Source organism: Neomonachus schauinslandi, chromosome 16 (genome assembly GCF_002201575.2).
Source record: "Neomonachus schauinslandi chromosome 16, ASM220157v2, whole genome shotgun sequence".
In the NCBI taxonomy this organism is placed as follows: Eukaryota; Metazoa; Chordata; class Mammalia; order Carnivora; family Phocidae; genus Neomonachus; species Neomonachus schauinslandi.
Window position 1 is genome coordinate 2,169,471 of NC_058418.1, and position 24,402 is coordinate 2,193,872.

General features: G+C 40.7%; 1 protein-coding gene across 1 annotated transcript in view; it reads right to left on the reverse strand.

The window, feature by feature from the left end:
* Positions 1-24,402, reverse strand: part of LOC123323231 (zinc finger protein 471-like) — a 27,869-nt gene extending 3,467 nt beyond the window's left edge. Inside the window, exons 1-6 of the mRNA XM_044911332.1 lie at positions 24,367-24,402; positions 21,574-21,649; positions 13,679-13,805; positions 11,035-11,130; positions 6,451-7,288; positions 5,415-6,279 (exon numbers count right to left, since the gene is read on the reverse strand). Of these exons, the coding sequence (XP_044767267.1) occupies positions 5,415-6,279; positions 6,451-7,288; positions 11,035-11,130; positions 13,679-13,805; positions 21,574-21,606 (1,959 nt within the window). The 5' untranslated portion in view covers positions 21,607-21,649; positions 24,367-24,402. The remainder of the gene's footprint in view (positions 1-5,414; positions 6,280-6,450; positions 7,289-11,034; positions 11,131-13,678; positions 13,806-21,573; positions 21,650-24,366) is intronic.

Genomic DNA, 24,402 nt, shown 5'->3' on the forward strand with positions numbered 1-24,402 from the left:
CATCGGGCTCCCTGCTCGGCGGGGAGTCTGCTTCTCCCTCTGACCCTCCCCCCTCTCATGTGCTCTCTCTCATTCTCTCTGTCTCAAATAAATAAATAAAATCTTTAAAAAAAAAAAAAGAGAGCAGGTACCAACCCTGGAGCTTGAAGGCCTAAGGGTGGAGGGGATATTATCACAGCCGCGAACCAGGGCCACTAGAGGACCTAGACAGATCCCTAGGGACGTCCCTAGCAGGAGGTGGGACCCTAATAAGGGGTGAGTGGAGGGAGGTAGAACAGAGGCAATACAGCTATTACCACAGTCACCACCCAAAGCAGAGCAAGTGAGAGAGAAACACCCTGGCTTCTCCCAACTCTCACCTTCTGGGGTATCGCTGGTGCCTCCTTAGTAAACCAGACAGAAAACCAGTTGTCAGACTCTGGGAAACACCACCTGCAGACCTTAAACTCATACAGTAGATTGTAGAGCAGGGGATAAGGCGGAAAATGGATCTTAGAGCGAAAAGGCCAATGACTGGCACAGGATCTCGCAGGGCCTCCTCTGAGCTGGACCAGGGCAACAACTGCCCCATAATCCTCCAGAATGACTGCAGCACACGTCCTTGTAACCTAGAATTCTTCCCCAAATGCTGGCTATTTCCTTCTCCTTAGCGTGCACTTACCTTGGCAAATGGCTGCAATTCTTTTGGGAATCCTAGGAGTAAAGGTCATAGTGGTGTTATAGGAAGGTTTTCCTCAGGAGCACCCAGCCTCCTGTCCATACACCCAGACCTGGAAACAGGCAGTATCTAGCATGGGTGATAAGTGGACTGAGGCCTCCGGGACCACACGTGAAGTGTTTTTAGACAAATAACAAAGTAAACTTTCAGTGGTCGACGACTGATCTCATTTGTAGGCTTGCTAGTAATCACGGTCAGCTATCTGTCAGAACGTCAGTGGTATGCTGGTAAAGTTGGACATGAAGCTTCCCAAGGGAAAGAAGTGTGTGTATACTACGTGAAATAAGTTTTTGTAATTATACAGATGTGTAGCACACATCTACAAATGATACCAAGATACAATACTCTTGGATTGTCAATTCTGTATAGCAGTTGATTCTCTTAGAATGCCTTTGTTGACTTTTACCAATGTATGCTTAAAACTGACAAATGGGTATAATTCTGACAACGTTGGCTGATATTTTCATTTACGTTAAAGAGTAAGATCAAAGCAAAACAAGATGAGGACACAGGACAGAACTTCGCTTGTTATGTCAATGACAGGACTGAGCTCTTTGCTAATAGCTTTTGAATACCGGAAGAATATTTCCTCTACTTTTTGTGCAGTTCAAAATGTACAGCCATGACACATTTTTAAGTTTAACCTGAATTACTAACATTTTCTCTGTCAACTTTTAAAGTCAACCAGCCTTGATTTGTAGTGTATGCTCTTAAATACTCCCATCATACTTGAGTTAAAATTACCAACATGTTGTCACTGAATGCAGAGTTGTGGTATGTCCCCCCTACAAATGTTAATCATAAATAAAATATAGTAAATAAATGCTCAAAACTCAGGTTCTAAACTATTGTCTTTAATATAACTTATTGGTTATAGTAAAAATTTAGACTATAACCTATGAACATATGTATACAATACATACGTTATCTATTACCCAGTATAAACATGTATTTACATGTGTGTATTTCTACACACACATATATAAACACACATACGTATACACCTTTTAACAACCAGTTCACAAAATTTCTAAAAATATAAAAATTAGCTCTTGTAAGCCAGAATGAGGCTGCCCAAGTGCACCACTAAATCAATGGCTTTGCTTCTGGTGAGTTGCTGCTAGGGCTCAGCATTCCCTGGGCTGCTGCACTTCCTAGAGATCAGAAATCCCTTTGTAAGAGCAGTCCCCCGTCCCAGCATGCCAGACATCTTAAGGTACTCTCAAAAGATAGTGATGCTTTCCTCATGACACAGGTTCAAGGAAAGGCATTTTGGCCCTGTCTCAGGGAGCCTAATGACAAGGTAAGTGAGAAACTCAAGACATGAGAAAGCAAGTTCAGCATCCCAAATTTTCCAGTTCCTTCCTGTGTATCAGGCAAGGTCATTTCTGTACTTCAAATATCGTTTAGTTTCAGTCAGGACTCAGGAGATTTGTAATCACCTACCCAGAAAATTATGAGAAAAGCAATAAACTGCACAAATTAGCACATCAAATATGTAATACCCTGTGTGTGTACCATAAATTCAGTCCAGTTCAAAATTTTGTTCTAATATCTGAGGTCAAGCCCTATGAAAACCCATTTTTGCAGCCATTTTCTAGGTTCTGATATAAATGTTGATACTTTGGGGAGTCTCTCAACCTCCCCTAACCTCTTTTCTTGTATCAACCTCTAGGCCACTTTAGAATCAGATTTTCATTCTTTCTCTTTTAAATCAATGAAGCCACAGTGTTGGTGAACTAAAAGGGAAATAGGCTAACCTTTAACCTTCATCCACAGCTATCTCAGGCAAAGGATAATTAGTTGGTATGGTTTCTTAAGATTTCTTATGGGCTTAAGAGTTTTAAAAATCCCCAAATTCTCCCACAAATCATCATTCCAATAACCAGGATAGCAAATGTCCCTGAACGTCAAACAATTTACTTAAGAAATCTGCCAAAACTGTGAATTCACTTGGCATTGTAGCTCATTCTTTGATATTTAGCAATCATAGAGCTACAAGGAAGTCTTTTAACTGTGTTACAAAAATGGCTGGTGTTCTAGTCCATGCTTTAAAGCAAAAATTTTTAAAAAGTCATTATTGCTTTTGCTTTATATTCTCCAATTCCATTATGAACAAGCATCGTACAAACCCCTTGGACTGGCATTTCTTGTCCTTTTGATTGGTCTAAAAATGATCTCAACCACAGCGGATCAGCTGTTTTACTGTTGCTATCAAAGCATGCTACCTGCACAAAGTATGAATAGGAGCCTTATAATCCTTTGCTCCATTTCATCCAATAACCAATCTTTATAATAACCCACTTTTCTCAGGATGTTTTGCCTGAAATCCATCCAAGGATACCAACTTCTGTATTGGTTAGGTTTCTTTGGTTGACGGCAGAAGAATTTAATCTGATTTTGAAATGAAAACAAGATACTAGTAGGATACAACTTGGAAAGAATATTCAACAGGTCAGCTCTAGTGAGCAAAGCAGCAGGATCACAGGCAGTATCCTCAAGTTGTGGCCAAAGGATGACTCATTTACAACTTCCTCCTGCATCCCGAGGAGAGTTTCTGATTGGATTAAAGTGAACCAGATACAACTGGCAACACAAACAAAACCTCACTGAATGACACCAGAGCAGCCCCGGGGAAAATCTATGTGCGTTTCTGTGTGCATGGTTCCGATCTGTACTGTAGACAAAAGCAAATATCTGATATGTATTATTTTCATAATTTTAACTTTATAAATTTTTGGTATTTAAAGCCATATGAAAATTATACCCTGTTAGTAAATTATATCTTTCTGTATGAAAATCTACCTCATTCTTTTCAGTGACTGTGTAATCTACTGGATTTTCTGTAATTTAACTGATTAACTAGTTTACTAGTGCTAGACATTTAAGCTGCTCCAAATTTCTTGCAATTCTATAATAAATGTGCTTATGCATCTATATTTCTGCACTTGTGCTTTTCAAGAAGATAAATTCCTAGATTTAGAATCGCGGCAAATCGTGCCCCTCCTTGCTGCTTTTCAACAGCACTTTTTAGAAGGGCTATATCCTTCATAATATGTATATGTTTAAAATATCTCCCAGCCTGTCATGTGCCTTTTAACTTTGCATAGTGCCTTATACCATGCACAGGGTCTAAAACTTTTACGTGCTCCTTCCTGTCACTCTCTCTTCATGGCTTCTAGACTCTGCGTCCAGTTTACCAAGTCTTCCTGAACTCAAAGGGATAGAAATATTCTATATTCTCTTCTAGAATTTTGTGTTTCCTATTACAACCTTAATCCATATTCAGGGAACTTCTCTGTAAGGAGTAAAATGTGGCTCTGACTTTACTTCCAGTTGGGTAACTGTCCAACACCATTTAAATAATCCATCTCCCCCAATAATATATCAAAAATACCATTTCAGTGGGGCTCCTGCCAGGCGCAGTCAGGGGAGCATGAGACTTGATCTTGGGGTTGAGTTCAAGCCCCACACTGGCTCTAGAGATTACTTAAAAATAAATAGACACTTAAAATACTACTTTTGCAATCCACTGAATTCATGGGTATAAGATCTTTTCCAAAAATTTCCTATGATGCTTGCCTACTTACCACTCTATGTGATTTTCAGAAGAAAACTGTCAATGTAAAAATATCCTACAGTTATCATGACTGAACTGAGTAAATGTAGACATCTTTACAGTATCAAAACTTCCATCTACAAACATGTATGAATCTCCATTTATTCAGAACCTCTGTTCTCTTTCAACAGAGATTAATAATTTCCTTTCCATATAGAACCATAAGTAAATTAATCTATCATTTCATTTTGGGGGGGTTGATATCAGAACTGAATTAGCCTCATGAAAGAAGTATTCCAAATACTTTACAGTATTATATTTTATTTTTTTTCTATACTCTAAAACAGTTTAATTAGTGGTTCCTTGAAAGTTTAGAATTAATCTGTGAACCCAGGTGTCTTAAAATATGGCTAGACTCTTCAAGTTCTCTATTGCTTCAGTTTTAAATATTAAGGAATTTTTCTTTTTTTGCCTTGATTAGCTATAGTCTTACATTCCTGGGTAAATTCTAATTCTTTTGTTTCAGTCTTATCCAGAGCTCTAGGCACTTCCTAAAACATATTCTATGTACGAGGTTTACACTAAATTTCTGCACCTACAAAGGCATACAGCCGTGGAGTCATGAGAAAGCCACTATGTTACTCTGATGTCAAACTTAAAAATACTACACATGCTAATCCTCATTATCCACCTTAAGATGTAGTTTCAGTTCCAAAATTATTATAATCTCCTAGTACTGATATACTGCTTTCCAGAGTTCACTCTTTAAACATAATTTTTAAACAGACTCTGAATGATACTGACTTAACATTTACCAAGCACTTAGTCTGGGTCAGGCACTATTGCTAAGCACTTTATATGCATCGAATAGTTTAAATTTTCATAACCAGGGTTTTGAGAGAGTAGTTTAGTTACATTTACATGTTTAAAAGACCACCACGGCAGTAGTGTGAAGAAAGAACTTGAAGGAAATAAAACAGGATGTAAGACCAGTTTTTATATTGGAACAGTCCAGGTGAAATGACTGTGTTTTGGAGTAGGACAATGAGAACTGAAAGAAGTGGACGAATTCCAAAAATATCTAGCAGATATATCCACGGGGCTTGATGACATATGGGGTGAGGAAGAGCTAAATGCCTGAGATGACTCTGCAGCATGAACTTTCTGATGATGAGTAAGGTGTGCACTTTGTCTGAAGACTTTTCCACATTCTTTACATTCATAAGATCTCTCTCCAGTATGAATTCTTCTATGTAGATTAAGGTGTCCAATCTGGCTAAAGGTTTTCCCACATTCCTGACATTCATAAGGCTTTTCTCCAGAATGAATTCTCTGATGAACTGTAAGGGATTGACGATGGCTAAAGGCTTTACCACACACACTACATTCATAAGGTTTCTCCCCAGTATGACATCTTTGATGACAAATAAGAGATGATTTTGTTCTAAATGCCTTCTCACATTCAACACATTCATAGGGCCTTTGGCCGGTATGGAGTCTCCGATGCTGAGAACGGGATGAGCTATCGCTAAAAGCCTTTCCACATTCGCTACATTTATAGGGTTTCTCTCCAGTATGAACTCTCTGATGTTGAATAAGGCGGGTAGTCTGGCTGAAGGCTTTACCACATTCATTACACTCATAAGGTTTCTCTCCTGTATGAATTTTATGATGTTGGGCAAGGTGTGCCCTCTGGTTGAAAGCTTTACCACATTCCTTACATTCATAAGGTTTCTCTCCAGTATGAATTCTCTGATGAGTAGCCAGCTGTGAACTTATGCTAAAAGCTTTTCCACATTCTTTACATTTGTAGGGTTTTTCACCAGTATGAATTCTCAAATGAATGGCAAGGTGTATACTCTGTCTAAAGGCTTTCCCACATTCCTTGCATTCATAAGGTTTCTCTCCAGAATGCACTCTTTGATGTTGTGTGAGTGAAGCATGATGGCTGAAGGCCTTCCCACAGACAACACAGTCATAAGGTTTCTCTCCTGTGTGAATTCTCTGATGGACGGTAAGGGATGAGCCATAACTGAAGGTTTTCCCACACACTTTACATTTATATGGTTTCTCTCCAGTATGAATTCTCCTATGCTGAATAAGGCCTATGTGATCACTGAAAGCTTTCCCACAATCGATGCAATCAAAAGGTTTCTCTCCAGTATGATAATACCTCCAGTGACGAATAAGGGATGTGTTCTGCCTGAAGGCTTTCTCACATTCGATACATTCATAGGGTCTTTTGTCAGTGTGACATCTCTGATGTCGGGCAAAGGATGAGCCGTCACTGAAGGCTTTCCCACATTCCTTACATTCATAGGGCTTCTCCCCAGTATGAATTCTCTGGTGCTGAGCAAGGTGGGCAGGTTGGCTGAAGGCTTTTCTACATTCCATACACTTATACGGTTTTTCTCCAGTATGAATTCTTTGGTGTTGAATAAGGTGCACATTTTGGCTGAAGGCTTTCCTACATTCTTTACATTCAAAGAGCTTCTCTCCAGTATGTATTCTGTGATGTTGAACAAGGTGCTGACTCTGGTTAAAGGCCTTCCCACATTCTTTACATTTGTAGGGTTTTTCACCAGTATGAATTCTCTGATGAACAGTAAGGGAGGAGCTCTGGGTAAACATTTTCTCACATTCATGACATTTAAAAAGTTTCTTTCCTGCATAGACTTTGTGTTTTACTGCCGTGGAATTTTGGGAAAAGCTTTTTTTACCTGACTTGTGATTATAAACATTTTCTTCTATATTGTCTAGATGGACAAATTTCCCAGATTTGTTATAGTTGTGATCTATTTCCTTAGTAAGGGTTTTCTTATGAGTGGTTACTTCCTGCCTGATAAATGCCTCTTGACTTACCAACTCCCTCTCAAAAAGATCTTCACATTTCCAATTTTCTCTGTAAGTGGAAAACTCAAGTCCATAGCCTGCAATTCTCTCCATTAACACATCATCATACATGAAGTGCTTCAGAGATAATTCTTCTGTCTCATATATAGATCCCAAATCTGAAAGACAACAAAAATCAAGTGCTTCCTTTATCATCGGCTATAACAAAGGAAATATTTAATGTGGACAAGGTGATTCAAAAATAGGGAATCCCACAAAATCTATTATGCACCACCACATCAACTGAAAAATATGCAAGCGGATTTCAGAGCTCAGGGAAACATGGAGAAGGTGATTAAGAGAATTAAATGTAGGATAATGAGGTCCTAGAGAAGTAGGCTACAATAATATATTTTTTTAAAGATTTTATTTATTTATTCATAAGAGACAGAGAGAGAGAGAGAGAGGCAGAGGGAGAAGCAGGCTTCCCGCTGAGCAGGGAGCCCAATGTGGGGCCTGATCCCAGGACCCTGGGATCATGACCTGAGCCGAAGGCAGACGCTTAACCATCTGAGCCACCCAGGCGCCCAATAATATTTTTTTATTTTATCCTGAATTAACATAACAGACTATAAATTAAACACCATTCCTCTATTCTTTCCCACTTCCAGTTGACTTGCATATACAGGTAGGTGAATGTTGTTTAAATACAAATATCATCACAGAATTACTGCTGATCAAAAATCTCTACAGATTCTCAGCAACCACAAATACCTTATGCTTCATGACTTCCCTTGGGGTTTAGGTAAACTCCTAGACTAATCTTTTCATAACCAGAAAATAGTGTTTGTATGTACCATTGCTACATATTTCAATACAGCAAACTCTTCATTTCTCAGAGATCGCTGAACTTCAGGCTGCATAGTAAGGCATTTTTCCATTCATCTTCTCATTCTCACCAGCCTAAGAAGAGTGTCACTTCCCAGTCCACATCTTAATGGGGTTTTGCCATAACTCTTTTTGAATAAACTAGTTTCATAATGATATGTAGGTGTGTATTACTATTATGAAGTTTTTTTACTGCCACTTAAAATACCTTTCTTGCCTTGTGAGCTAGAATATAAGCTTCAGGGAAGGAATAATATGCTTTAAACACTACTACTAAGTCACTTAACATATATCACAGAAACTCAGGCATATATAAGTTCTCAATAAATACATAAAGAAATTTGTATTGAAGAGATGATACTAAGAGAAAACTTCAGGGAAAAGGTTGGTATCAAGAAAGGGCAAAAGAGAAAGTGCTTTCCTTTCCTCTCTTAGTAATAGTAAATTAGTAATAGTAAATTACTGACTAATCCAGTACTCCCTAAAACAGTTTTCTACTATGTGTCAAACATTATGGACACTAATGTAATAAAAGACCAGTTGTTCTTGAGGAGTATAGAAAGTGATTAGAAAGGTAAGACCAACAAAGAAAGTAATTGAGAAGAAAATATGGAATATCAAGTGAGAGCCCACGTGGTAAAAGGTAAAACTAGTATAGAAGTTCAGAGATGAAAGAAATCAAATCTACTAAAGCAGTTAGGAAGGACTCAAAAGTGTTAACAAGCTTCCTACCCCTTCCTGCTGCTTCTTTCCTTCCTAACACTCAGGCTTCAGTAATTCTAGAATTGAGGCCATGAGAGTTCAATGAACCAATCACCTATAGTTTTTCTTACACAGACGACTGAGGGGAGAAATACTGGACAGAAAAACAGAAAGCTGGGTACATCATGGATTCCTCCCATGAAGATAGTCTTCAACACTACAACCTCCCATGGGAAACCATGGTTGTCCCTTATCTTTCTGGCCTTTCTCAACACAGATGCTAAGATATCTTACTCACTTAATAATAGTTGAATCTATACTGTGACTCAATATCCCACCAAATGTATAGGCTTCATCACCCTTCCTTCTACCTTCCTATTCTTCACAAGGCCAATTATTACTTCTTATCAGGAAAGTTCCTCTATTTCCCTATTTAAGGCAGGTGGTAGATTCCTACACAACAAAGTATAAAGCATGTCTAAGCAGGGCTAATTTCTCCTCCAATATTTGGCTAATTGGAGGATCCTGGAAATCTAGGATCCAAATCATCTCAAAATGTAAAGATCCAATACTGTTATGGAAGTGAAAGAATTTCATAAAGGCACAATTATCATGTATGATTTCAACATTCCCTTGTCTTTGTGAACATTCAGTTCAGTGGGGGAGGCAGAAAATAAGCATGTAAACCATAAGCAGGTTAATTACAGGCTTTCCTGAGTGTTACAAAGAAAGTAAGTGGCTCGATAGAAAGTAATTGGGTTGGAATAAGGGAATGTTCATTACAGAAGGTGGTTAGGGAAGGCCTCTGATGAGATGATTTTTGAGCTCTGGCCTGAGAGTCTGTGGGAATTCACAGTGCCTAGCTAGATAAGATTTAATAAATCTTATCTGGATGAAACTGGTTGAAAAGCAAAGAAGGAGTGTCCAGAAAACTGGGCCCCTTTAAGGTTTCTGGACTGAAAACAGCCAGATCCTCATTGCAGCTCAATGCACTCATCCGGGGAGTAAATGCTTGCCTTAGGAGAAACATTTATCTTTGGAGGTCACATACCCCATGCACTCCCTGTCTACATGCCGGTCATGAGCACAGCTTGTTCTATTCACACGATACTCCCTATACCAGTGTCCTGATTATTACAGCTTCACATTCCTTCTTGTTTTTCTTATTCCCTTGTTGTATTGATAACATTCACAATAAAGGTGGAGGCAGAGTCTGGCTTGGGACCTTCCGCCACTAGAACATCCAATCCCCAGGCCCTCCCCTTTCTCCTACTAAGGTGTCTTTTCATTCTCTGTCTCAGGGTTTGCTGTCCAAAGCCAACAGGAGTCAAGCATGGACAGACAGCCAAGAGAAGGGCACTCTGGGCAGAGAAAACAGGAAGTGCACAAGCCTGAATCAGTAAAGAGCTTGGTGAGTTCAGAAAAGGTGACCAATGGGTAAAAGCAGTGCTTCTCAACTGTACTGTCAGGCACTTGTCAACATCTGTAAGGCAAACAGAGGCAAAAGAATGATACTGCTTGTGATCCAGAAGCAACCAAACTTGGAACTCAGACTGCCTCTGGCCGCACCTGGTCTCTCAAGCCTTAGAGATTCTGTATGTTCGCATACCTTTAACACACTTGAGTACCTGGATACCTCACACAGTTTAGAAAACTCTGTACTAAAGTAGAGTGAAAAAGCTAAAAAATCATAGAGGATAAGGTAAGAGAAGTAGGATGGAGCTGGTTACATAGGGGCTGGTAAGGTCTGGGTCTTTCCTATTTGCAACAGGAAAGCAAAGAAAGATATAAAGCAGCAGGACAGATTATGATTTTTTTTTTAAAGATTTATTTATTTATTTGAGAGCGTGAGAATGAGAGAGAGAGAGTACATGAGCAGGGGGAGGGTTAGAGGGAGAAGCAGGCTCCTCGCCGAGCAGGGAGCCCGATGCAGGACTCGATCCAGGGACTCCAGGATCATGACCTGAGCTGAAGGCAGTCGCTTAACCAACTGAGCCACCCAGGCGCCCCCAGATTATGATTTTCAAGCAGCACCCAATTTAGGAGTTAAGATTTAAGAAACAGAGAAGCTTATATAAGTCTATATGGCAAAAGGAAAGAAGGGATGGGAAAGAGCGGGATAGAGATCTTTGCAAACTGAGTTAGCTATTAGAGAGAAGAGATATCTAGACATTTCGGGAGCTGATGCTACATACTAAAGTTTCAATTTTCTCCTCAGGCTTGGAAGGCTTGAGAAGAGCTTCTAAATAGCGTAAGAAAGGAGAAAGTATCACCTTTGAAAATAGCTGAGCCATTATCTAGAAAGGATTCCCCTATCTGGTTCTCCCACACTCACCTGGGAATGGGCTTCTTGTCATCTCTGTCTTCATCTCCCAAGGCTCTTTCCCTTGCTCCAATAAGGAGATCATATATGGCTTAGAGATGCAAAGACCTGCATACAAAAAAAAAAAAAAGACATGAAAATTGGCCGTGTTTTGGGTATTTCAGAACTATAAATCAGTTCTTTAATACTGATGGAATGACATAACATGAATGATTAGATCAAAGGGTAAAACACATTTTAGAGACAGATTACATAAAGCTTCTGGCATAGTCTAGTGGAACTGCCAACAGTCAACTTTATGAAAGTTAAACAATTTTCTAAAGGACTCGGGGCAGAAATTCTGCCCAGCATTTTCACAGGATCATCAGACAGCCAGTAAGTGATGTATTGTAAAGAGCCCCTAGAGACAGAGTTTGGAGTTTGAATCAAGTTAACTGCCTGCTTAAAAAAACAAAACAATGTGGTATATATACACACAATGGAATATTATGCAGCCATCAAAAGGAATGAAATCTTGCCATTTTCAACGACGTGGATAGAACTGGAGGGTGTTATGCTGAGCAAAATAAGTCAATCAGAGAAAGACATGTATCATATGACCTCACTGATATGAGGAATCCTTAATCTCAGGAAATAAACTGAGGGTTGCTGGAGTAGTGGGGGGTGGGAGGGATGGGGTGGCTGGGTGACAGACATTGGGGAGGGTATGTGCTATGGTGAGCGCTGTGAATTGTGTAAGACTGATGAATCTCAGATCTGTACCTCTGAAACAAATAATACATTATATGTTAAAAAGAAAAAAAGAAGATAGCAGGAGGGGAAGAATGAAGGGAGGGAAATCGGAGGGGGAGACAAACCATGAGAGACGATGGACTCTGAAAAACAAACTGAGGGATCTAGAGGGGAGGGGAGTGGGAGGATGGGTTAGGCTGGTGATGCGTTTTAAAGAGGGCACGTTCTGCATAGAGTACTGGGTGATATACGCAAACAATGAATCATGGAACACTACATCAAAAACTAATGATGTAATGTATGGTGATTAACATAATAATAAAAATTTAAAAAATTAAAAAAACTCTTCAGAGAAATATAACAGAATCTACAGCCTCTACAATGTATTATTTATAGTGTCTGAGATAAAATCCAAAATTATTACACCTAAGTAGAAAGAGGGAAAAGTGAATCACACTCAGAAAAATAAGCAATTAATGAGGAGCTAACCAGTGATAACACAGATGTTGTAATTAGTAGACCAGGATTTAAAAACTGCTATAACAGGGACGCCTGGGTGGCTCAGTCGTTAAGCGTCTGCCTTCGGCTCAGGTCATGATCCCAGGGTCCTGGAATCGAGCCCTGCACTGGGCTCCCTGCTCAGCAGGAAGCCTGCTTCTCCCTCTCCCACTCCCCCTGCTCGTGTTCCCTCTCTCGCTGTGTCTCTCTCTGTCAAATAAATAAATAAAATCGGTAAAAACAAAACAAAACAACTGCTGTTATATCCATACCCAAAAATGTAAAGGAAAATATGCATAGAATTTCTCAGCAAAGAAATAGAAATTACAAAAAAAGAACCAAGTGGAAAGTTTAGAATTGAAAAATATAGTATCTGAAATTTAAAAATTCACTACATTGGGGTGTCTCGGTGGTGCAATCAGGTTAAGCACCCAACTCTTGGTTTTGGCTCAGGTCCTATCTCAGTGTCATGGATCAAGCCCTGCGTCAGGCTCCGTGCTCAGTGCAGAGTCTACTTGAGATTCTCTCTCCCTTTCCCCTCCCACTCATGCTTGCTCTCTCAAATAAATAAATAAAACTTATTTTTTTATTTTTTAAGATTTTATTTATTTATTTGACAGAGAGAGAGACAGGAGAGAGGGAACACAAGTAGGGGGAGCGGGAGAGGGAGAAGCAGGCTTCCCGCTGAGCATGGAGCCCGATGCGGGGCTTGATCCCAGGACCCTGGGATCATGACCTGAGCCGAGGGCAGCCGCTTAACTGAGCCACCCAGGTGCCCCAATCAATAAATCTTTTTAAAAAATTCACTACATTGGCTTAACAAGACAGTGAAGAAAACACAAAAAGAGTAAGTAAATTTGAAGTTAGTCCAATAGAAATTATCTAATCTGACATACAAAGAAAAAAGATTTTAAATAATGAACAGATCTTCAGTTACCTAGAGCATAATATCAAAGGTTCTAATATACTTGTAATTGAAATACCAAGAGAGACAGCAGAAAAAATTATTTGAAGAAATAAAGCCAAAAATTATTCAAATTTGATGAAAGACATACATTTTGTTTCAAGAAGCTCAGTGAACCACAAGCAGGATAAAAGGGGCTTCTCAGAGAAGCATGGTGCATGCATTGTTCATTCATGCATGAAACACATCTTTTTGGGGCACCTGGGTGACTCAGATGGTGGGGCATCTGCCTTCAGCTCAGGTCATGATCTCCAGGTTCCGGGATCGAGCCCCTGAGTCGGGCTCCCAGCTCAGCAGGGAGTCTACTTCTCCCTCTCCCTCTGCCCCTCCACCCCACTTGTGCTCTATCACTCTTTCTCTCTCAAATAAATAAAATCTTTTTTAAAAAGTTTTAATAATAAATAAAAATGTAAAGAGTCACTAATGTAATTCTAAATTATGCAGAGGAGAAAATATTCTTACCCAGTGATACCAGGTTCTGATAGTTCTCCAACATCATATTCTTGTACAAATTCCTCTGAGCAGGGTTCAGCCATTCCCATTCCTCCTGGGAAAAGTCTATTGCCACATCCTTGAATGTCACCAAGTCCTGAAATGACACAAATACACTCTTGATCAACCAATGCTCATTTTCATGCATAACTCCACGTTGAAGCTTTAAGTTGTTTCTACTTTATGTGAAAAATAGCCCTTGGAGGAGAAAAAATATTAAACCATTATAATATGAAGCTCCAACCTAAAATGGTAGTTATTGAAGTGTTAAATTGCACTGTATGCAAGGATGCTAACCTATTTCTTGGCATGTGGAAATACGGACAGTGGCCACAGGGCAGTAAGTAAGAGCCTCAAGGAATGACTTAAACCTGTGGTTGAACCTTTAAAAACAAAAAAGATTATCTAAATTGATTGTTTGCAAATGGTACTCTATGAAATCCTAGTGTTTCAGAAGGGAAGGGGCACTGAACTGATGGGGCTGATTTTATTTTTTCTTACACAATAAAAATAATGAATATAACTAGAATGCAATTTTCTCATGCTATGCCATTAAGAACTAGCATGACATGCCATACCAGAGTAAACTGGGTAATAATATGAGAAATCACCCAGCATTAAGACTACAACACATTCAGTCTGTATATTGAGTCTGCATACAACAAACCTATATACTTATGATAATCAAAATGAAACCGAATAAAATTTTTAGTTTATTTTTTAAGTATCTTTTTAGGGATGCCTGGATGGCTCAGTCGGTTGAGCATCTGCCTTCAGCTTGGGTCGTGATCCCAGGGTCCTGGAATCGAGTCCTGCATCAGGCTCCTTGCTCAGTAGGAGTCTACTTCTCTCTCTCCCTGCCACTCCCCCTGCTTGCACACTCTCTCTCCCTCAAATAAATAAATAAAATCTTTTTAAAAAATAAATAAAGATTTATTTATTTTAGAGAGTGAGCAAGTGAGTGAGCAAGCATGGGGAGGGGGAAAAGGAAGAGGGAGGGAGAGAGAGAGTCTTAGAGTCTTAAGCAGATTCCACAGTGAGTGCAGAGCCCAGTGCAGGGCTCAGTCTCACTACCCTGAGATCATGACCTCAGCCAAAAGCAAGAGTTGGATGCTTAACCAACTGCGCCACCCAGGTGTCCCTAATTTTTAGTTTCTTAAAGAATTAAATATGTTAAGAAAAAAAATAAACGTCCAGTTATAATCACCAGCAGGTTGTAAGAAATTTTAAAAAATATTATGGGCATTTTTCATATTCAGATTTGTTTATTTCCATCGAAAGAAAAATCTTCATGCTCAGTGCCTTGTATACCAATGACATTGGTAACTGACTATATAAAGACAAAGCTATACACAGAACGTCTTAATTTGCTTTTTGACAATAAACACTTAAGTTTAGAATAAAGTCATGATACAAAAATATTTAACGTATGGGACTTCAGAAGATATATACACATTTGAGAAAATGTTTAGTCTATTTTCCTCATAAAAGTATTAAAAATTTGTTGTTGTTGTTTATTTTTAATCTCTATACCCAACGAGGGGCTTGAATTCATGACCCCAAGATAAAAAATTACATGATCTTCTGACTAAGCCAGCCAGGCGCCTGGTATTAAATTTTTTTTTTCAGATTCACTGTGAGCTACTGGTTTTCCTGAATTCTGGATTGCCCCTTCTAGTTAGTTGAGGCTGCCATTTTGGCTGATACCCATCATTTCCCATGTTCTTATAAAACCAAATTCATTCACATGAATTTATCAAAGCAAGCAGTAGTCACATTCTTTCCAATATTTAGTATAATTTGGTCACTAGTAAGGAAATAGGTGTTTTGGCTATTCCCACAGAAAAATAAATTTGATTGCTTGTGATCCTGGTATTCATGGCTAATTATTTGGTATGTATACCATCAGACTTTTCCCAATGTTTATGTAGGTATCTTTTTTTTTTTTTAAGATTTTATTTATTTATTTGACACAGAGAGAGAGACAACTAGATAGGAAACACAAGCAGGGGGAGCAGGAGAGGGAGAAGCAGGCTCCTGGCTGAGCAGGGAGCCCAATGCGGGGCTTGATCCCAGGACCCTCGGATCATGACCTGAGCCGAAGGCAGACTCCTAACGACTGAGCCACCCAGGAGCCCCTGTAGGTATCTTTATATGCATGTATGTCTAGTTCTTATTTTTTACTGATAATCTTATATTCAATTAAATAAATTCTAATTATAGCATTTGAAGAGATTATAATTATTTTTTAAGAAGAAAAACATTTATTGCAAGGTGCAAGGTATCAGATAATATATGGGATTTCCAGAAGGACTAAAGAACAAAGTTTGCATGCTACACAACCAAAAGCTACACATCAAGAGAAAAGCCCGATTAGACCAAGATGGTATTTTTCAAAAATCTATTCTCCAGTGTCACCCACAGATAAGCACCTAACATGCTATGATTCGACCAGTAGGAACTTCAGCCAGAGCTGCCCCAGAACAACCAAATCCCTCTGCCACTATGTTGGCTTTAAAATCCTATATCCCTGAACTTAGCTGCTGCTTCCTGTTGCTGACTTCTACCTTCCACACATTGCATTGGAAGTCTCTACTTGGCATATATAAGTCATATATAGAACCCTATTTGCAAAGGAGTCTGGGTAACGCAGTTTTTAGCTTTCTGGTTTGCCCCAATACACAGTAAACAAAAACTGATCTTATACTAGGCCAACAAAAGCCTTAACAAATGTTAAACCCCAAAATTTTCAGGCTATAGTCTGTTCAGGATTCAGAACAACTAAAAACTATGAAAAGATGAACTTAAAACCTTATGTACTTGAAAACCTATACGTGGGGCACTGGGTGGCTGTCGGTTAAGCGTCTGCCTTTGGCTCAGGTCATGACCCCAGGGTCCTGGGATCGAGTCCTGCATCGGGCTCCCTGCTCAGTCTCCATCTGTGCACACTCTCTCTCAAATAAATAAATAAAATCTTTTTTTAAAAAAAGAAAATCTATACATAACTAATAGAGAGTAATAAAATTATTTTTTTTAAGATTTTATTTATTTGACAGAAAGAGAGAGAGCACAAGCAGGGGGAGCAGCAGGGGGAGCAGGAGAAGCAGACTCCCCACCGAGCAGGGAGCCAGACGTGGGGCTCAATCCCAGGACGCTGAGATCATGACCTGAGCCAAAGGCAGATGCTTAACCGACTGAGCCACCCAGGTGCCCCATAAAATTAAACTAGTAAAACAGACAACAAACTTGGGATATGGAAAAATGGGAACCCTCATACACTGCTGCTGAGGAGGTAAAGTGGCACAGCTGCTTTGAAAAAACAGCTTAGCAATTTCTTAGGAAGTTAAATATGAATTGACCATATGACCCAGAAATTCCACTCCCAGGTTAATCTACCCAAGAAAAATGAAAACGTATCTCCAAATAAAGATTGCACATTTCACTATTCAATGTATACTAATTCATTTATTTATGTCTATTTTCCCCTCTGCCCCACAAGGGCACAGTCTTTGTCATTTCTTGCGGCTCCGCCAAAATCTAAAAGACCACCTGGCATGTACAAGGTCAAAAAGTATCTGTTAAATAAATAACTTTAAAATAACCAGCAAAGGGGCGCCTGAGTGACTCAGTTGGTTAGGCTTCTGCCTTCGGCTCAAGTCACGATCCCAGGATCCTGGGATCGAGCCCCGCATTGGGCTCCCTGCTCAGGAGGAGGCCTGCTTCTCCCTCTCCCACTCCCCCTGCTTGTGTTCCCTCCCTCACAGTCTCTCTCTCTGTCAATTAAATAAATAAATAAAATCTTTAAAAAAATAAAAATAAATAAAATAACCAGCAGGGCTTTTTTAAAAAACTGCCTGATTCTAAAATTTGCTAGAAAAATAAACTTATAAGAACAGTCAAGAGAATTATGGAAAAGATGAGTAATGGGAAGAATGTTAGCCCTTCCACATTATAAAACACCATAAGTGCCCAAAGACAAGGCAAAAATTTCCCCAAATGTGCTTTATACCATAAATTATTCCAAGGTCTCCAATGTCAGTATACCCAGTGAGATTTTATTCAGAGTTCCAAAGCAGAAGTAGATTGATAAAATGCTCACTGCTGACAAGTTGAGGACTTTTGAAGAATGACATATGAGGAGAAACAACAGTAATAAATGCTAATCTAGACTATTCACAGATTACTACAATCTGCCAAAGATAGGTTCTGATAAATAAATACCCCAGGCTTTTGGTTGAGAACCCAAAGAAAGGACTACACCCCAGAATTGATGGTGAACCAGAAATAACCCAGCTTTCAGAAGGACTGAGGCCCTGGGGTACCTGGGTGGCTCAGTCGTTAAGCATCTGCCTTCGGCTCAGGTCATGATCCAGGGGTCCTGGGATTGAGCCCCGCATCGGGCTCCCTGCTCGGCGGGAAGCCTGCTTCTCCCTCTCCCACTCCCACTGCTTGTATTCCTTCTCTTGCTGTCAAATAAATAAATAAAATCTTTAAAAAAAAAAAAAAAGAAGGACTGAGGCCCTGCCTCTAATCATTTCAGCTCCTGGCCCTCTAAGATTGAGTTGTTCTTAGCATAGCTGTGTGCATGAAGCAAAAGTAAACCGTCTCTACCATGGAGAAATGGCTCATTGTAGGACTGGTACAGGAAGTATACAGGATGAACCCAGATATGCAGTATCAAAGTCGGTGTTCAACAAACAAAAAATATCCCACAATGATGGGGTATGACACAGGATTTGCTAAAAGAGCGCCTAATGACCAAAGCTATAACAATTTGAGCAATAAAATAATGTAGTATTGGATTATAACCTAAATTATAAAATAAATACACATAAATCCATGCTAATACAAATAAATGACTGGATAAATAAATGGTGGACTTAGGCAGAAAACAGGGAATTACATAAAACAATAAAACACATTCTAAAACTAAAAATGCAATAATGGAAGCTAAGATTCAATGATGGATTTAACAGTAGATTAGAGAATTGAAGAGACTTAGAGCATAAGCAAAATATACAGAGTAAAAAAGATCTAGCCTTTATGTAATTGTAATTTTAGGAGAGAAAGGGTCTGAGCTAATGTTTGAAAGATAGTGGTTGAAAATTTTCCAAAATTGGTGAAAGTCACCAAGCTACCCTAAACAGAACAAAACTGAAACAGTAATAAAATAATGTTGGAAGGTTGATAAAAAAGGAAAGTGTATGTGTGTTTGGGGTTATTACTGAACAGAATCTTTATTATCTCTAGTAGTAAGTTAATAGGTAATATCTACAACAAAAATAATTAAGGAATAGTGTTCCAAACATTTTATTCAGGAATATGAAGTTAACTATCAGAACAGCTAAGACGTAAAGTGGTAACACTGTGGAGATACCCAACTTTTCCTATAGGACAAATGAAGCGCAAAAAAAAACTTAACAGGAACGCCTGGGTGGCTCAGTCGGTTAAGCAGCTGCCTTCGGCTCAGGTCATGATCCCAGGATCCTGGAATTGAGCCTCACATCGGGCTCCCTGCTCTGCAGGAAGCCTGCTTCTCCCTCTGCCTGCAGCTCCCCCTGCTTGTACTCTCTCTCACTCTCTCTAAATAAATAAATAAATAAATAAATAAATAAATAAAATCTTAAAAAAAAATCTTAACAGTATGCAAATTGGTTCTTACCAGTTTGTGTGTACCGTAACACCAAACTCTAAAAGTTCTGTATCTGGAAAATTATGTTAGATGATTCATAAAGTGTTCCTAATGCTTAGAAAGACACAGATGCCCAAATCCATTTTTCTTTTTGAATATTTCATTAACTCTGATAGTGGGAGATGGGGGCAGGGCAATGTTTTAAAATGAATTTAATGTGATTTTAATATAAAATGTGTAATTAAATATTAGTAAGTGGACATTTGACTCCCATCCATATAACGAAAGCATGTTTTCCACTTGGAAAAAAATCTGGAATGGAGAACTTCTCATCTGGAAAATTAAGGTCTCCCTTTATATTCACAGTTCCTTTCACAAAAGGTAAATTTAAAATTATAAGATTAAAAACAAATACAAGAGGCACCTGGGTGGCTCAGTCGTTTAGCATCTGCCTTCAGCTCAGGTCATGATCCCAGGGTCCTGGGATTGAGCCCCGCATCGGGCTCCCTGCTCTGCAGGAGGTCTGCTTCTCCCTCTCCCACTCCCCCTGCTTGTGTTCCCTCTCTCACTATGTCTCTCTCTGTCAAATAAATAAATAAAATCTTTAAAAAACAAAACAAAACAAATACAAGGGGGCGCCTGGGTGGCTCAGTCAGTTCAGTGCCCAACTCTTGATTTTGGCTCAGGTCATGATCTCAGCATTCTGAGATCAAGCCCTGCATCCAGCTCCCCGCTCCGTATGTAGTCTACTTAAGATTCTCTCTCTCCCTCTGCACCTCCCCACCCGCTCATGCACTCTCTATCTCAAATAAATAAATAAATAAATATTATTTTTTTAAAAAACACAGAAATACAAGTAAAACTGAATGTAGTCTAGGGCACCTGGGTGTCTCAGTCGGTTGAGCCTCCAACACTTGATTTCAGCTTAGGTCTTGATCTTGGGGTCATGGGATCAAGCCCTTAGTCGGGCTCCACGCCCAGCGAGGAGTCTCTTTATCCCTCTCCCTCTGTTCCTTTCCTTGCTTGCTCTCGAGTGCTCTCTCTCTCTCTCAAATAAATAAATAAATATCTTTAAAAAAACCAAAAAAACCCAAAACTGAATGTAGTCCAGCAAAACAATCAAGTGTAAGATGCAGGGAGCATTCCAAATCAGTTAAGAAAGAGATGAATTATTCAACAAATGCCACTCGGTCAACTAGAGAGGCAAGTGGGAGAAAAATGAACCCCTGACTCACTTACGATACGTTAAACATTTAATGTAACAATTTAATGTAAATTAAGTTTAATGTATAAATTTAATGTAACTTTTTTTTTTTTTTTATTCATGAGAGACAGAGCGAGAGAGAAAGGCAGAGGGAGAAGCAGGCTCCCAAGGAGCAGGGAGCCCGATGCGGGACTCGATCCCAGGACCCTGAGATCATGACCTGAGCCGAAGGCAGACGCTTAACCATCTGAGCCACCCAGGCGCCCAAATTTAATGTAACTTTGAACCTTATCTTCACAGAAAAAAATCACCAAAATCAAATATAAACTTATCAGAAAACTATAAGGGGTAAAACAAATCTTTTAAAAGAAAACTGGGTATCTACAGATCCTGGGGTAGACAAGGATTTCTTAAACAGGACCCAAAAAAACACAAGCTGTGAAGGGAAAAACCTATCTGTGTATGAATAGAATACCCTGGATGATATATGTCTCCTAAGAACTGGAAGGCAAAAGGGAGGTTTTATGTCTTAAATTTCATACTATATATATCACCTATTTAAATTTTTTAAATTGCAAAAATTAACTAGAATAAGGTTTTTAAGATAAACAAAGAAAAACATTTAAGAACTTAAGGATAAAATTAGAGATTTGAACAAAATTCAGCCAGAAGGATGATTCCTAATGCATTCTAAAAATAAGAGAGGGACAGCAAATGCACATTTTACTTGGAACCCAACTCACTTGTTCCAAGACACCTCTATTCCACATAACAGAAACCAAATCTTTTCCCAGGCGTCAATACTGAATTAAATATGAAGTGGCAAGAGGGGACTCAGAGGAGGCTCTATGCCTCATCATACTCAGTTTTACTTACCCATCAGGCAGTTTGCGTTAGTGTGCTCTGGGAAAAGTGGGCACCAGGCCCGTCAAGACTGTTGTTAATCAGGGAATTTTCAAAAGAAAAGAAGCATTACTAAGTCCTAAAGAGTAAGACTGCCTTTCACGGATGAGAATGGAAGTAACTAACCTGGGATATGGCTTTCACTAGTTCAACAGTCATTTCCACCTTTCCTTCCTGGCTTCTCTTGGAGAACAGCAGTATCCTAGAGGACAGGCATGGAGGGAGAGAAAGGGGAGTGAGAAGATGAGGCCTGCTCTCCACTCCCAGAATCATCAGCCTAAAAATTGTCTTCCCCTTCTTCCTCCCAGCTTTCCTTAATTCCACTGCCCAAATAACTGGAAGATTCTAGGCAACCTATGGCCACTGAGGACTGTAACTTATAATTCTGTTTCTCTTATGCTTGAGTTCCTAAATTTAATCTTTTTCCTAAAAGTTGCCTTCCCATTCTTGGTCTTATTTTTATAGGTAAAGGTGGCTCTTTCCCTCCCTGCATCTCTGCTTCATGCTTTGACACAGTCTACAATTTGAAAATCTGACTCCTCAATGCATCCGAAGCCAGGGTTATCATTCTCCACCCAAATCCCCACAGGCCTCGCCTGCCTCTCACGCTGGAACAATGGGCACTGGCATAATTTAGCATCCGATTCTGCCACCTTCAGTCTCACCTCTGTCTTCAGTCCCTTGGTTTCCCTTCCTTTTTGTCACCCAGAACTGAAGGTATCTCCTGCTCCAGTCAGGGGCTCTAGTCAGTCGCCCCACCTACTGCTTTTTCCTAGAATTCTTGAACTGGGAGCAGGGAATTCTACTCTAGGATTCTTACCTCAGCAGCACACAATACCCAAAACCAACACACATCAAGAAGCTAGTGTTCTTCCAAGTAGTCTCCCCATACACATCAGTCACTCCGGGCCAGCTACAAGCACACAGTGTGACACGCAAACACTGACCCAAGATCTCACCGACTTCCTGACTACAGAGGACATAATCCCAAGCACCCAAAGGAAGCCACATCATATGCAGTCGCATACACCATGGTCTCGGAGGCCCATGTACAAACACACATGCTGATACACAAATATCACACACACACCCCCAATCTTATTCTCTCACCCATAACATGGCTCACTGCGCCCTCATCTCTGCCTTGCTCATGCAAGCACACTCCACAACCTAAAAGAGGCTCTATCTGCAAGCCTTCAGGGGACAATCTGCAGTTCACATGGTCTCCGTCCTGCTTACTCTGGTCTCACACACAACCACGTCACTAGCTTTCCTCTCTCTCACACACACACAAACGTGATGGTCTCTCACACTCCACATTCACACACAAAAACACACACATTCTCAATGGACACTTGCAAAGACACCTGGATTTCTGTTACACATAGATACTCTTCAAGAACAAAATTCAACCGAGGAAAATTTAAAGATCTCATTGGTTCTGTTCAGCAATTCAAGAACAGGGCTACATCCCACCCTGCAAGTAGAGGGGAGCTTCAAGGAGTTGTATGAATCAGACATTTTTAGGAGGGTGGGGCAAGGAGTTATTAGCAAAAGAAAGGAAAGGACTGTTTCAGGCAAGGTAACTTTCCCTGAGTGGGATTGTAAGGGGTCTTATGCAGATTACCTCAGCTTCCTTTGGGGGAATGGAGAAGGCCCATGTGACATGTTACCTCATTGGTGCCATCCAGAAAATTCTTGACTGGTCAGTTAAAACTCCATTTCTGGGGTAGGTGGAAACTGCAGTTAGGACGGCTATTGGAGCACCTGGGTGGCTCAGTCGTTAAGCGTCTGCCTTCGGCTCAGGTCATGATCCCGGGGTCCTGGGATCGAGCCCCGCATCAGGCTCCCTGCTCAGCAGGGATTCTGCTTCTCCCTCTCCCACTCCCCCTGCTTGTGTTCCTGCTCTCGCTCTCTGTCAAATAAATAAATAAAATCTTAAAAAAAAAAAAAAGGATGGGTATTAACTGCCTGTCTGAGGACTTGACCTAAATGGTGCCAAATTGGGCCTGTGGTTTTCTTTTTACCACTACATAAACGCATCCTGGTCTCTCACATTGTAGTTGTGCCCCCTTCCCCCACGTCTCACACACACCAAATACATAGTGCCCTCTCTCACACTCAGATACCTCATAGGACAGACACACACACTGCAGTCACACACTCACACCAACATGCTCCTGACATCTCACACTTTCTCTTACACACACCTGCCACCATTTCTGACATCTCACACACACACACCTCCCACCATCCCTGGCATCTCACACTATCTCACACACACACACACACACACACACATCCCACATGTATGGCATCTCACACTCTCTCACACACACACACCTCCCACCATCTCTGGCAGCTCACACTCTCTCACACACACACACCTCCACCATCTCTGGCAGCTCACACTTTCACACACACTCACCTCCCACATCTCTGGCAGCTCACACTTTCTCTCACACACACCCCTCCACCATCTCTGGCAGCTCACACTCTCTCACACACACACCTTTCACATGTCTGGTATCTCACTCTCACACCTTCCACTCAGTCTCTCCTGGAGCCTAGCACACGAGCTCACCTTCCACGCACAGGCGCACCACTTCTCTCACACTCCCGCCAGCACACCCTGGTCGCTCGCCGGCCACTCGGGTCCAGCCTGCCGCACACGCCCCCTCCCCGCACTCGCCCCGCCCCAGCCGCCCGCCCGCCCCTCGGACGGCAGGATCGCACCGCGCCGCGCTGGCCTCTGGGAAACGTAGTCGGCGCGGGGAAGGCTCCGCGGCGGCGTCCGGGTTGGAACTACACCGCAGGGCTCAGGGCGGCCCGCCTCGCCTGCCCGGCCCGCCTCCCGGGCTCCGACTGCCGACCCGCGGGAACAGCCCACCGCTTCCGCCCGGAAACCACCCCTCTCACCCGAAGGGCCGCAGGCGCCAACGCCCGGGCTCCGAA